The sequence below is a fragment of the Petromyzon marinus genome, chromosome 84 (assembly GCF_048934315.1).
Source record: "Petromyzon marinus isolate PM22_M1 ecotype Great Lakes invasive population chromosome 84, UKy_Petmar_22M1.pri1.0, whole genome shotgun sequence".
Classification (NCBI taxonomy): Eukaryota; Metazoa; Chordata; class Hyperoartia; order Petromyzontiformes; family Petromyzontidae; genus Petromyzon; species Petromyzon marinus.
In genome coordinates, this window is record NC_133749.1 from 3,896,815 (window position 1) to 3,912,779 (window position 15,965).

The 15,965-nt window shown below is 48.3% G+C and overlaps 1 protein-coding gene across 1 annotated transcript in view; it reads left to right on the forward strand.

The window, feature by feature from the left end:
- LOC116936838 (thioredoxin reductase 2, mitochondrial-like) overlaps positions 1–15,965 on the forward strand; it is a 55,470-nt gene that overhangs the window by 32,766 nt on the left and 6,739 nt on the right. The window contains exons 5-6 of the mRNA XM_076057763.1: positions 617–714; positions 13,578–13,702. Of these exons, the coding sequence (XP_075913878.1) occupies positions 617–714; positions 13,578–13,701 (222 nt within the window). The 3' untranslated portion in view covers position 13,702. The remainder of the gene's footprint in view (positions 1–616; positions 715–13,577; positions 13,703–15,965) is intronic.

Sequence of the window (15,965 nt, forward strand, 5' to 3'; positions counted from 1 at the left end):
CACTCACTCATACACTCACTCACTCATACACTCACTCACTCATACACTCACTCATACACTCATACACTCACTCATACACTCACTCATACACACACTCACTCATACACTCACTCACTCATACACTCACTCACTCACTCATACACTCACTCATATACTCACTCACTCATACACTCACTCACTCATACACTCACTCATACACTCATACACTCACTCATACACTCACTCATACACTCACTCATATGCTCACTCACTCATACACTCACTCACTCATACACTCACTCATACACTCATACACTCACTCATACACTCACTCATACACTCACTCATACACTCACTCATATACTCACTCACTCATACACTCACTCATACACTCACTCATACACACACTCACTCATACACTCACTCATACACTCACTCATATACTCACTCACTCATACACTCACTCATACACTCACTCATACACACACACACTCATACACTCACCACAACTCATGACTAATGATAACACGCAATGCATTGTGTTAATTCATGCCAGTGTATGCTAATGCACGCTAATGCACGCTAATGTATGCTAATGTATGCTAATGTATGATGTGTGTGGTGTGTGAGTGATCAGGTGGTCTGTGAGCGGGCAGGAGAGCAAAGGATTCTGGGAATCCACTTCCTGGGACCCAACGGCGGGGAGATAATCCAGGGTTTCGCTTTAGCCCTGCGGTAGATAGCACACTCACAAACATACTAACAAACATACTAACAAACATACTAACACACTAACAAACATACTAACAAACATAATACTAACATACTAACATACTAACAAACATACTAACACACTAACAAACATACTAACAAACATAATACTAACATACTAACATACTAACAAACATACTAACAAACATACTAACAAACATACTAACAAACATACTAACATACTCACATACTCACAAACATACTAACAAACATACTACTAACATACTAACATACTAACAAACATACTAACAAACATAATACTAACATACTAACATACATACTCACATACTAACAAACATACTAACAAACATACTAACATACATACTAACATACATACTCACAAACATACTAACATACTAACATACATACTAACATACTAACATACATACTCACATACTAACAAACATACTAACATACTAACATACATACTCACATACTAACAAACATACTAACAAACATACTACTAACATACTAACAAACATACTAACAAACAATACTAACATACTAACATACATACTCACATACTAACAAACATACTAACAAACATACTACTAACATACTAACAAACATACTACTAACATACTAACATACTAACAAACATACTAACAAACATAATACTAACATACTAACATACATACTCACATACTAACAAACATACTACTAACATACTAACAAACATACTAACAAACATAATACTAACATACTAACATACATACTCACATACTAACATACTAACAAACATACTAATAAACATACCAACAAACATACTAACATACATACTCACAAACATACTAACAAACATAATACTAACATACTAACATACTAACAAACATACTAACAAACATAATACTAACATACTAACATACATACTCACATACTAACAAACATACTAACAAACATACCACTAACATACTAACAAACATACTAACAAACATACTAACAAACATACTAACAAACATAATACTAACATACTAACATACTAACAAACATACTAACAAACATAATACTAACATACTAACATACATACTCACATACTAACAAACATACTAACAAACATACCACTAACATACTAACAAACATACTAACAAACATAATACTAACATACTAACATACTAACAAACATACTAACAAACATAATACTAACATACTAACATACATACTCACATACTAACAAACATACTAACAAACATACTACTAACATACTAACAAACATACTAACAAACATACTACTAACATACTAACAAACATACTAACAAACATAATACTAACATACTAACAAACATACTAACAAACATACTACTAACATACTAACAAACATACTACTAACATACTAACAAACATACTAACAAACATAATACTAACATACTAACATACATACTCACATACTAACAAACATACTAACAAACATACTACTAACATACTAACAAACATACTAACAAACATACTACTAACATACTAACAAACATACTAACAAACATAATACTAACATACTAACAAACATACTAACAAACATACTACTAACATACTAACAAACATACTAACAAACATACTACTAACATACTAACAAACATACTAACAAACATAATACTAACATACATACTCACATACTAACAAACATACTAACAAACATACTACTAACATACTAACAAACATACTAACAAACATAATACTAACATACTAACATACATACTCACATACTAACATACTAACAAACATACTAATAAACATACAAACATACTAACAAACATACAAACATACTAACATACTCACTAACATACTCACATACACACTCACATACTAACAAACATACTAACATACTAACAAACATACAAACATACTAACAAACATACTAACATACTCACAAACACACTCACATACATACTAACATACTAATATACTCACAAACACACTCACATACTAACATACTAACAAACATACTAACAAACATACTAACGAACATACTAACATACTCACTAACATACTCACTAACACACTCACATACTAACATACATACTAACATACTAACTCACTAACAAACATAATAACATACTAACATACATACTAACATACTAACGTACATACTAACATACTAACATACTCACAAACATACTAACATACTAACATACATACTAACATACTAACTCACTAACAAACATACTAACATACTAACATACATACTAACATACTAACGTACATACTAACATACTAACAAACATACTAACATACTCACAAACATACTAACATACTCACAAACACACTCACATACTAACATACATAGTAACATACTAACTCATTAACAAACATACTAACATACATACTAACATACATACTAACATACTAACTCACTAACATACTCACATACTCACTAACATACTCACAAACATATTAACAAACATACTCACAAACATACTCACTTACATACTAACAAACATACTCACTAACTCACTAACATACTAACACACTAACAAACATACTAACACACATACTAACATACTCACTAACAAACATACTAACACACTAACATACATACTCACATACTCACTAACAAACATACTCACAAACATACTAACATACATACTAACATACTAACATACATACTAACATACTAACATACACACTAACATACTAACGTACACACTAACATACTAACATACATACTAACATACTAACATACATACTAACAAACATACTCACAAACATACTAACATACTCACTAACATACTAACACACTAACACACTCACATACTCACTAACATACTCACATACATACTAACATACTCACAAACATACTAACATACATACTAACATACTCACTAACAAACACACTAACATACTCACATACTAACACACAAACATACTCACATACTCACATACATACTCACTAACATACAACACACACTCACACACTCACATACTAACATACTAACACACTCACTAACATACTCACACACGGGCAAACATACTCACATACTAACATACTAACATACATACAAACATACTCACACACAAACTCACAAACACATTCACATACTCACTAACATACTCACATACTAACATACTAACACACACAAACATACTAACACACTAACACACTAACATTCTCACATACTCACAAACACACTCACAAACACACTCACTAACTCACTAACATACTCACTAACATACTAACATACTCACTAACAAACATACTCACAAACATACTAACACACAAACATACTCACAAACATACTAACAAACATACTCACTAACATACTAACACACTCACAAACATACTAACATACTCACAAACACACTCACATACATACTAACTAACATACTAACACACTCACAAACATACTCACATACTAACATACTAACATACTCACAAACATACTCACATACTAACATACTAACTAACATACTAACTAACTCACAAACATACTCACATACTCACTAACATACTAACACACTCACTAACTCACTCACAAACATACTAACACCCTCACAAACATACTCACATACTCACTCACTAACATACTCACATACACACTAACATACTAACACACTCACTAACTCACTCACAAACATACTAACACACTCACAAACATACTCACAAACATACTCACATACTAACACACTAAAACACTCACAAACACACTCACAAACACACTCACAAACATACTCACAAACACACTCACTAACATACTCACAAACACACTAACATACTAACACACTCACTAACTCACTCACTAACACACTCACAAACATACTCACTAACATACTCACATACTCACAAACATACTCACATACATACTCACTAACATGCTAACACACGGACAAACACTCACAAACATACTAACACACTCACTAACATACTCACAAACATACTCACTAACACACTAACACACTCACTAACATACTGACACACTCACTAACTCACAAACACACTCACAAACCTACTCACATACACACTAACATACTAACATACTAACACACTCACACATGGACAAACATACTCACAAACATACTCACATACACACTCACATACTAACACACTCAGACAAACATACTCACATACTAACATACTAACACACTCACTAACGCACAAACATACTCACAAACATACTAACATACTAACTAACTCACAAACATACTCACATACTCACAAACATACTCACACACTCACAAACATACTCACATACTCACATACTCACAAACATACTAACATACTCACAAACATACTCACATACTCACAAACATACTCACACACTCACAAACATACTCACACACTCACAAACATACTCACATACTCACAAACATACTCACATACTCACAAACACATTCACATACTCACAAACATACTCACAAACATACTCACAAACATACTAACATACTAACTAACTCACAAACATACTCACATACTCACATACTCACAAACATACTCACACACTCACAAACATACTCACATACTCACAAACATACTCAAAAACATACTCACAAACTCACTAACATACTAACACACTCACTAACTCACTGACATACTCACACACGGACAAACATACTCACAAACATACTCACTAACATACTAACATACTAACACACTCACTAACTCACTAACACACTCACAAACATACTCACAAACATACTCACTAACATACTCACTAACATACTAACACACTCACTAACAAACACACTAACATACTAACACACTCACTAACATACTCACATACTCACTAACATACTCACATACTCACTAACACACTCACATACTAACACACTCACACACTCACTAACATACTAACTCACTAACACACTCACAAACATACTGACATACACACTCACAAACATACTCACAAACATACTCACATACTAACACACTCACACACTCACAAACATACTCACATACTCACTCACACACTCACAAACATACTCACAAACATACTAACACACTCACTAACTCACTAACACACTCACACACGGACAAACACAAACATACTCACATACTCACTAACATACTAACACACTCACAAACATACTCACTAACACACTCACTAACACACACACACACTCACAAACACACTCACATACTCACTAACACACACACACACTCACAAACACACTCACATACTCACTAACATACTAACACACTCACTAACTCACTAACACACTCACAAACATACTCACAAACATACTCACAAACACACTCACAAACACAATCACACACTCACAAACACACTCACAAACATACTCACAAACACACTCACAAACACACTCACACACTCACAAACACACTCACAAACATACTCACAAACACACTCACAAACATACTCACAAACACACTCACAAACACACTCACACACTCACAAACACACTCACACACTCACATACTCACTAACATACTAACACACTCACACAACAACAACAACAACAACCGCCATTCGCCACTAAGTGGCGGTGACGTCACCACGACGCTTGTGCCAGGCTATGTGCACCGTGAGGCCACGTGAAGTGTCGAACGCCCGCTGGCAGGAGGTCACGGGGCAGACCCAGGTGCCACGGGTCGACTGACTGAGATGACTGGCTGATGCACCACCTGTGCCCCCTACTGTGCCAACCTGCTGTGCTTTAGCCACCCGGCGCTCCGCTCGCTGTTGTGAGCGTCGCTCCTCCGCCCTCCGTTGTTGTTGGAGGGCGACTGCCTCCAACTGCCCAGTAGCATCCTTCACGAGCCTCCTCCACAGAGGCCGATCTTGACACCGCTGGTACCAGTCATCGGCAAGTCCACTCAGCTCCACGTCCTCCTGTACCACATCACTCCATCTCTTCTCTAGCCCGTGCCGCGCCCGCTTAGCCCCCTCAATCCGGCCAAACAAAAGCTGTTTCGGCATGCGGTGGCTGGGCATGCGGGCTACATGACCCAGCCATCGCAGCCTTGCCTGCCGGAGGAGCTCACCGATGGGACCCTGCCCAGATCTTTCAAGGATTTGTGAGCTCCTCACACAATCCAGTCTGGTTAAACCCAGGATGGATCGTAGGCAGGCCAGCCTAAATGTTTCTAACCGGCGAAGATGTTCCATTAGGGGGGTCCACGTTTCGCAAGCGTAGAGAAGGGAGGGAATGACCGTGGCCGAGAAGACCTGAAGCTTAGTGCGGAGCGACAGACCAGGTAGCTTCCACACAGCGTTACGCAACCGATGAAAAGATATTGCCGCTCGACTGATTCGGAGTGAGACCTCTGCTGTTAAACTGGAGCCAGTCATAAGCACACTGCCCAGGTATGGGAAACTCTCCACTCTCTCCACAACTGCCCCATCACCGATTGGGAGTTGTGGGGGTGGAGTGTCCGATGGTACAAAATACCCAGGCAGGTGCTTAGTTTTGGTGGGGCTGATGGTAAGGCCCCACCTCTTAGTGGCACGCTCCAGTCTCAGCAGCAGCGTCTCCAACTCCTCCTCTGACTGAGCAGCTATTACCAAGTCATCAGCATACATAACGTGGTTGAGCAATAGGGAGCCATCCCTTGACCGCACCCGGGCATCGATTAGCCTCCCATTATATCTGTACCATATGGTGATTCCCCCGGTACAGCTATTGAAGGCTTCACGAACTACGTGGTCAAAATAGATGTTAAATAATGTGGGAGCCAGAGGACATCCCTGTCGCACCCCAAGGTGTACAGGGAATGGCTCTGACTCCCGGCCACGTAGTTTTACCCGGGCCCGCTCACCATCATGAAGGTCCTTAATGATCGTGAGCAGAGGGTCAGGTACTCCGAAAGCACGAAGAACGACCCAGAGCCCAGGCCTACTGATGGTATCATAGGCCTTGACCAGGTCAATAAAGCAGAGATGTAGGTCTTGTTGGAATTCCCTACACCTCTGCTGTAGCAGACGGACAGAAAATATGGCATCTGTGCAGGACCGCCCTTTCCTGAAACCGCATTGGGGCTCCGCAAGCCTCTCCTCAGCGTGCCTGGCAAGGCGATGCTGAATAATCCTTGCCAGGACCTTTCCCGGCACACTGAGGAGTGAGATGCCCCTGTAGTTGTTACAGTCTGTGCGGTCCCCCTTCTTAAAAAGGGGGACCACCAGGGCATCCTTCCAATCCTGCGGAACCCGTCCAGTGGTCCAGACTGTTGTTATGATGTCATATAGGGCAGTCTGTGCACAAACGCCACCCTCCCTCAGCATTTCGCTTGGGAGATCATCTCTGCCCGCTGCCTTTCCTGGTCTCAGACTCCGGATCGCCTTCAATACTTCCTCAGCAGATGGCACCTCAGCCAGCCACTCACAGGGGATGACTTCATCCAATATTTGAGGCACCGCAGCCTCAGCAGGGTCATCCTCACTTTGTGCCACGATGTTTTCCTGGCTGTGGGATTTTCCCTCCCCCAGGACCTCACAGAAATGCTCAGCAAATCTGCGAACCTGTTCCTGGGGGTCGGAAATTGGATCACCGTTTTTTCCCCTAATGATGGTAATAGGTGTGGCGCTGCAGGTTACTTTTTTGATGGAGTTAAATAGCGATTTGTGATCACGGGCCACTGAGGCAGACTCCATCTCCTCAGCAACCCGCGACCACCACCCATCCTTGCAGCGCCTCACGGCTCTCCGAACCTCCGAGCGAAGGCTGCGGTAAGCCTCCTCATTCTCTGACGTGGGATTCTGTAGCCGATGACAGTGGGCCTGTCGCTTTTTCTCAACCATCCTGAACAACTCCTCTGTCATCCAGGGTGTCTGGGGAGGTCTGGACCGCGTACCCAAAGCAGCCATTGCAGCTGCATGAGTCACAGTCCTAAACCTCGCCCATTTACCCTCGACATCAGGAGGAGTCGGGGACGATGCCAATCCCAGCCGCAAGCGATGATGAAATTCTCGCTTGCAACTTTCATCAGATAACTGAGACCAGGCCACTTTAGGTTGGAATGGGGTCCTGGGTGTACACCCACCACCGGAGTGGAAGAATGGCAGGCGCATCTTACAGATGACTAGTCGATGGTCAGAGGGCAGATCAGCTCCACGGTAGGTCCTGGTGTCAAGGACATGGGCTCGCATTCGCTGGTCCGTCACTATGTAGTCCAGCAGATGTTCTTGCTTGGACCCGGCATGCATCCATGATGTTGTGTGGATGCGCCGATGCCGGAACAGCGTGTTGGTAATTACAAGCCCATGGGCTGCACAAAAATCTAGCAGCCTCCTACCATTGTTATTGAGCTGATCTGGCCCATGCCCTCCAATCACTCCAGACCAGGTGCCAGTATCATGACCAACTCGGGCATTGAAGTCACCCAACATGATGACTCTATCCCGAGGGGCCACTTTAGCCAGCACCTGTGACAGGAGGTCATAGAAGGCATCTGACTCATCGGCTTTGCCTGCATCCCTCCACGGATGTTCATCTTCGGTGGGGGCATAAGTAACCACGACCACCATTCCTCGCCTCCGGTTGATGGGAAGGCGAGCCCAAAGTAGCCTGGGGCTTACAGCTTCCCACACCTCACCGCCACGCTCCCACGCCCCCTTCATTCTTTTGTTCAAAAGAAGACCCACACCCTGTTGTTTGGCAGTCTGCTGCCCCGAGTAGAGGACTGTCCACCCCTCATGGTGGCAGGAGCCAGAGCCGGTCCACCGGACCTCCTGAATGCCGCATAGATCCAGGCGGTACCGGTCCAGCTCCCGACAGAGGAGTGGCAGCCTCTCCTCTGCAGTGAGCGTTCGAACATTCCACGTGGCCACCCGTAGTGGCTTTTCGTTGTTTCTGGAGTAGCCCCGAGGGTAGGTATTCAATCTCCTGGCTCCGCCAATTGGGGTTTGGCCAGGAGACGTCATAGACGCCTGGCCCCCCGGGGCCTCCGGCACAAGCTTAGTTGTTACAACTTTAATTCGTGGTTTTGTGGTAATTAATTGAAGGTGGAGGGGTTACCAGCCCCTCGCACCCGTCCAGAGCCCCCGTTTAGCCCCTGTGGTGGACACATATGCCATGAGGGGAGGAGCCAATCAAAATTGGAACTCCCCCCACAGCACTGTCCACGACAGAGTTGCCCGTCCGGCACCACGAGGAGGTAGGGGGTTGTTTTGCCGGACCTCACCCACTCACCCACTCACCCACCCACTCACCCACTCACCCACCCACCCACTCACCCACTCACCCACCCACCCACTCACCCACTCACCCACTCACCCACTCACCCACTCACTCACTCACCCACTCACCCACTCACCCACCCACCCACTCACCCACTCACCCACTCACCCACCCACCCACTCACTCACTCACCCACTCACCCACCCACCCTCTCACCCACTCACCCACCCACCCACCCACTCACCCACCCTCTCACCCACTCACCCACCCACCCACTCACCCACCCACCCACTCACTCACACACTCACATACACACTAACATACTTACACACTCACAAACATACTCACATACTCACTAACATACTAACACACTCACACACTCAGATACTCACTAACATACTAACACACTCACACACTCACATACTCACTAACATACTAACACACTCACAAACATATTCACTAACACACTCACAAACACACTAACATACTAACACACTCACAAACATACTCACTAACACACTCACAAACATACTCACTCACTCACAAACACACTCACAAAAACACTAACATACTAACACACTCACTAACTCACATACTCACTAACATACTAACACACACACACTCACAAACATACTCACATACACACTCACTCACACACTCACAAACATACTCACAAACACACTCACTAACTCACTCACAAACACACTCACAAACACACTCACACACTCACTAACTCACTAACACACTCACAAACACACTCACACACTCACAAACACACTCACACACTCACTAACACACTCACACACGGACAAACACTCACTAACTCACTCACAAACACACTCACATACTAAAAAACTCACTCACCCACTCACCCACTCACTCACCCACTCACTCGCCCACCCACTCACTCACTCCCTCACTCACCCACTCACCCACCCACCCACCCACTCACCCACCCACCCACTCACTCACCCACTCACCCACTCACCCACTCACCCACCCACCCACTCACCCACTCACCCACTCACCCACCCACCCACTCACTCACTCACCCACTCACCCACCCACCCTCTCACCCACTCACCCACCCACCCACCCACTCACCCACCCACCCACCCACTCACCCACCCACCCACTCACTCACCCACTCACCCACTCACCCACCCACCCACTCACCCACTCACCCACTCACCCACCCACCCACTCACTCACTCACCCACTCACCCACTCACCCACTCACCCACCCACCCACTCACCCACTCACCCACTCACCCACTCACCCACTCACTCACTCACCCACTCACCCACTCACCCACCCACCCACTCACCCACTCACCCACTCACCCACCCACCCACTCACTCACTCACCCACTCACCCACCCACCCTCTCACCCACTCACCCACCCACCCACCCACTCACCCACCCTCTCACCCACTCACCCACCCACCCACTCACCCACCCACCCACTCACCCACCCACCCACCCTCTCCCCCTGCCTCTCCCTCACAGCTGTGGAGCTACCTACTCGCTGCTCAGCTCCACGCTGGGTCTCCACCACTCACTACCACACTCACTCACTACCCGACTCACTCACCTACTACCCGACTCACTCACCCACCCACTCACCCACACACTCACTCACTCACCCACTCACTCACCCACTCACTCACTCACTCACCCACTCACTCACTCACTCACCCACCCACTCACCCACCCACTCACCCACCCACCCACTCACTCACCCACCCACCCACCCACTCACCCACCCACCCACCCTCTCCCCGTGCCTCTCCCTCACAGCTGTGGAGCTACCTACTCGCTGCTCAGCTCCACGCTGGGTCTCCACCACTCACTCACTACCACACTCACTCACTACCACACTCACTCACTACCACACTCACTCACCTACTCACTCACTCACCTACTCACTCACTCACTCACCCACTCACCCACACACTCACTCACCCACTCACTCACCCACTCACCCACCCACCCACCCACTCACTCACCCACCCACCCACCCACTCACCCACCCACCCACCCACTCACCCACCCACCCACCCTCTCCCCGTGCCTCTCCCTCACAGCTGTGGAGCTACCTACTCGCTGCTCAGCTCCACGCTGGGTCTCCACCACTCACTCACTACCACACTCACTCACTACCACACTCACTCACTACCACACTCACTCACCTACTCACTCACTCACCTACTCACTCACTCACCCACTCACCCACACACTCACTCACCCACTCACTCACCCACTCACTCACCCACTCACCCACCCACTCACTCACTCACTCACCCACCCACCCACTCACCCACCCACCCACCCTCTCCCCCTGCCTCTCCCTCACAGCTGTGGAGCTACCTACTCGCTGCTCAGCTCCACGCTGGGTCTCCACCACCCACTCACTACCACACTCACTCACTACCCGACTCACTCACCTACTCACTCACTCACCCACCCACTTACTCACCTACTCACTCACTCACTCACTACCACACTCACTCACCTACTCACTCACTGACTCACCTACTCACTCACTCACACACTCGCTCACTCACTACCCGACTCACTCACCCACTCACTCACCCACCTACCCACTCACTCACCCACCCACCCACTCACCCACTCACTCACTTACCCACTCACTCACTCACACACCCACTCACTCACTCACCCACCCACCCACCCACCCTCTCCCCCTGCCTCTCCCTCACAGCTGTGGAGCTACCTACTCGCTGCTCAGCTCCACGCTGGGTCTCCACCACTCACTCACTACCACACTCACCCACTACCACACTCACTCACCTACTCACTCACTCACTCACCCACTCACTCACTCACCCACTCACTCACTCACCCACCCACTCACTCACCCACTCACCCACCCACTCACCCACCCACTCACTCACTCACTCACCCACCCACCCACCCACTCACCCACCCACCCACCCTCTCCCCCGTGCCTCTCCCTCACAGCTGTGGAGCTACCTACTCGCTGCTCAGCTCCACGCTGGGTCTCCACCACCCACTACCACACTCACTCACTACCCGACTCACTCACCTACTACCCGACTCACTCACCTACTACCCGACTCACTCACCCACCCACTCACCCACACACTCACTCACTCACCCACTCACTCACCCACTCACTCACTCACTCACCCACTCACTCACCCACCCACTCATCCACTCACCCACTACCCGACTCACTCACCCACCCACTCACCCACCCACTCACCCACTCACCCACCCACCCACTCACTCACCCACCCACCCACCCACTCACCCACCCACCCACCCACCCACTCACCCACCCACTCACTCACTCACTCACCCACTCACCCACTCACCCACCCACCCACTCACTCACCCACCCACCCACCCACTCACCCACCCACTCACCCACCCACCCACTCACTCACTCACCCACCCACTCACTCACCCACCCACTCACCCACCCACTCACCCACCCACCCACCCTCTCCCCCTGCCTCTCCCTCACAGCTGTGGAGCTACCTACTCGCTGCTCAGCTCCACGCTGGGTCTCCACCACTCACTACCACACTCACTCACTACCCGACTCACTCACCTACTCACTCACTCACCCACCCACTCACTCACCCACTCACTCACCCACTCACTCACTCACTACCCGACTCACTCACCTACTCACTCACTCACCCACCCACCCACTCACCCACCCACCCACTCACCCACCCACCCACCCTCTCCCCCTGCCTCTCCCTCACAGCTGTGGAGCTACCTACTCGCTGCTCAGCTCCACGCTGGGTCTCCACCCGACCTGTGCCGAGGAGCTGGTCAAGGTTGCCGTGACCCGACGGTCGGGTCGCGACCCCAGGGTCACCGGCTGCTGAGGTTAAACCTCGCGGTGACCTCTGCACCATCACCCCCGAGGGGGGGGGGGGGGGGGGAGGAGGGGGTCGATGGAGGCGACACGACCTTTGACCTCTCACGCTTTTACCCACGACTCAACCCCTGACCCCACGCCTGACCCCTGACTTTACCCGTGACCTCACACCTGACCCATGACCCCACCGCTGACCCCACCCCTGACCCATAACTTTACCCCTGACCCATGACCCCACCCCTCACTTTACCCCTGACCCATGACCCCACCCCTCACTTTACCCCTGACCCATGACCCCCACCCCTCACTCGACCCCTGACCCCACCCCTCACTTGACCCCTGACCCCGCCCCTCACTTTTCCCCTGACCCGTGACCCCTGACGCCTGTCTTCACCTCTGACCCAATGACTCTACCTCTGACACGACATTACCTGTGACCTATTGACCCCACGACCTATTGACCCCCCCGTGGGGGGGGGGTGGTGCATTTGGTTGCCGCGTGCGGTCGCCATGGCGACGGATCAATCTTGGTCGCCATGACGACGGAGGAAGCTTGGTCACCATGGTGACGGAGGAAGCTCGGCGCTCGCTCCTGATTGGTTCGGTTTTGGTTCGGGAGCGAGGGGCCGGTCGCCCTGATTGGCTGAGAGGTTTTGATGATGTCATCGCCATGAAGCCCCTGCCCCAAAACCGAAGGGAGGGGGAGGGGCCGAGTTTATGATGACATCACGAACACTCACCCACTCACTCACCCACTCACCCACTCACTCATCCATTCACCCATCCACTCACCCACTCACTCACCCACCCATCCACTCACTCACCCACTCACCCACCCATCCACTCACTCACCCATCCACTCACTCACCCACTCACTCACCCACCCACTCACCCACTCACCCACCCACTCACCCACTCACCCACTGACTCATCCACTCACCCATCCACTCACCCATCCACTCACCCACTCACCCACCCATCCACTCACCCACTCACTCACCCACCCACCCACTCACCCACCCACTCACCCACCCACCCACCCACTCACCCACTCATCCACTCACCCACTCAATCATCCACCCATCCACTCACTCACCCACTCACCCACCCACTCACCCACCCACTCACCCACCCACTCACCCACTGACTCATCCACTGACTCATCCATTCACCCATCCACTCACCCACTCACTCACCCACTCACCCACTCACTCACCCGCTCACTCACCCGCTCACCCACCCACTCACCCACCCACCCACTCACCCACCCACTCACTCACTCACTCACCCACCCATCCACCCATCCATTCACCCATCCACTCACTCACCCACTCACCCACGCACTCACCCATCCGGTCACCCATCCACTCACATACCCACTCACTCACTCACCCACCCATCCACCCACTCACCCACTCACCCACCCACTCACCCATTCACCCACACTCACACGCCTACACAAAGACAAAGTCCCCCCAGGTAGCCCCACACAGGGGCTGTAGGGGCAAGTGCCATCAGTCGTAGCGAGTAGCAGCACCTACACAGACAGACAAAGCTCCCCCAGGTAGCTCCACACACAAGGGTTGTAGGGGCAAGTGCCTGTCACACACAGACAAAGCTCCCCCAGGTAGCTCCACACACAAGGGCTGTAGGGGCAAGTGCCTGTCACACACAGACAAAGCTCCCCCAGGTAGCCTCTAGCAGGGCTGTAAGGGCAAGTGCCTGTCACACACAGACAAAGCTCTCCCAGGTAGCCTCTAGCAGGGCTGTAGGGGCAAGTGGCTGTCACACACAGACAAAGCTCCCCCAGGTAGCCTCTAGCAGGGCTGTAGGGGCAAGTGCCTGTCACACACAGACAAAGCTCTCCCAGGTAGCCCTCTAGCAGGGCTGTAGGGGCAAGTGCCTGTCACACACAGACAAAGCTCTCCCAGGTAGCATCAGCAGCGGTAGCGGCATCAGCAGCATCAGCATCATCAGTGGTAGCATCATCATGAGCATCATCATCAGTAGTATCAGTAGTATCATCAGCATCATCATCGGCATCAGCAGCAGCAGCATGATCATCAGCAGCAGCATCAGCAGCATAATCAGCATCATCGTCAGCAGCATCAGCAGCAGCAGCATCAGCAGCATAATCATCAACATAATCATCAGCATCATCGTCAGCAGCAGCAGCAGCATCAGCAGCATCATCAGCAGCATCATCAGCAGCATTATCAGCAGCATCATCAGCAGCAGCATCCGCAGCAGCATCATCAGCAGCATCATCAT